Genomic DNA, 1,129 nt, shown 5'->3' on the forward strand with positions numbered 1-1,129 from the left:
GGGGGGGGGGGGGGGGGGGGCTTGACGCCCGCACCCTACTTTCCAAGACCTCGTGCGAAAAAATGTTCGCGTAACGCGCGAAACGGCTGCTGCTGTGTGTGTATGCGGCGCGAGGCTACACCCCGTGAGGTGCAAGAGGCGCAAGCAAAGCATCTGGCGGGGGCCGTCAGCCTAATAACACGCACTCTCTCGCACAAATACTTGGCACGTGGGGCTCTGGCGCGCGTGTTAGTGTCAGTCAGCAGTGCGCGAGAAGAAATCCCTGTGTGGTGGCAGCGTGCCGTTCTCCCAACCCTCCTACTTGACGGAGGTTGACGGCTCTAGCCTCTACCTACATCTCGTGTATATGCCGTACCGTGCGCAGGCGCATGCGCGTATCAACTATCGACTATCGTGTACTCCAGAACTGTATGCACCACCATTCACGGATGAGAGGCAGAGCTTAGAATACGCTGAACATGATGTGCATCTAATTGAACAGACCGGTCCGTGAGCAGTCTTCGCCGTCAGGCGCCGTTCTCTTACACGTGGCTGGCGAACCGACTACTCGCGGTCGAGGTCGAGGTCGTCGAGGCCGAGGTCGTCGAGGTCGCTCGCGCCCTCCTCGGCGTCGGAGATACTGCTCGCATCCGAGGCCCTCGACGCGTCGAGGTCGTCGAGGTCGTCGAGGTCGAGGTTGAGGTCGTCGAGGTCGAGGTCGCGCCCGGTAAACTTGTGCGTCTGGTCGACCTGAATAGTCCACGTCTTCTTCCCCTTCTCGCCACGCTCGTCCAGCTCTTTGCGCAGCCGCTCCGCGCGGCGGCGATAGGCATCCCTCAGCAAGGCGGCCTCGGCCTTCATGATCCCATTGTCGTTGATCTGTAGCGACGTGAGCGTCGAGTTCGATTTGAGCGCGTCGCCCAGCGCGGCGCAGCCGGCGCCGAGCGCGCAGTAGTTCAGCTCGAGCTCTCGCAGCGACGCATTTTTCGCGATACCGGCGGCGAGGTCAGCGCACGCGTCGGGGCCCAGCTTGTTCTCCGACAGGTCGAGCTGCGTCAGCGAGGTGCTCTCGCCGATGGCGCGCAGCGCGAGAGCCACGCCCGCGCTCAACTTCTTCTCGCTCATCTTGAGGACCTGGAGCGTGGTGTTG

At 62.5% G+C, this 1,129-nt stretch overlaps 1 protein-coding gene across 1 annotated transcript; it reads right to left on the reverse strand.

Annotated features, from left to right (window-relative positions):
- Nucleotides 1–543: 543 nt before the first annotated feature.
- Nucleotides 544–1,104, reverse strand: EMIHUDRAFT_259925 (hypothetical protein; the record flags this gene model as incomplete). The annotated part of the gene is made up of 1 exon (XM_005793443.1): nucleotides 544–1,104. The coding sequence occupies one exon, from the start codon at nucleotides 1,102–1,104 to the stop codon at nucleotides 544–546; it is 561 nt and encodes a 186-aa protein (XP_005793500.1).
- Nucleotides 1,105–1,129: the final 25 nt, after the last annotated feature.

This window comes from Emiliania huxleyi (genome assembly GCF_000372725.1).
Source record: "Emiliania huxleyi CCMP1516 unplaced genomic scaffold EMIHUscaffold_10081, whole genome shotgun sequence".
NCBI lineage: Eukaryota > Haptophyta > Isochrysidales > Noelaerhabdaceae > Emiliania > Emiliania huxleyi.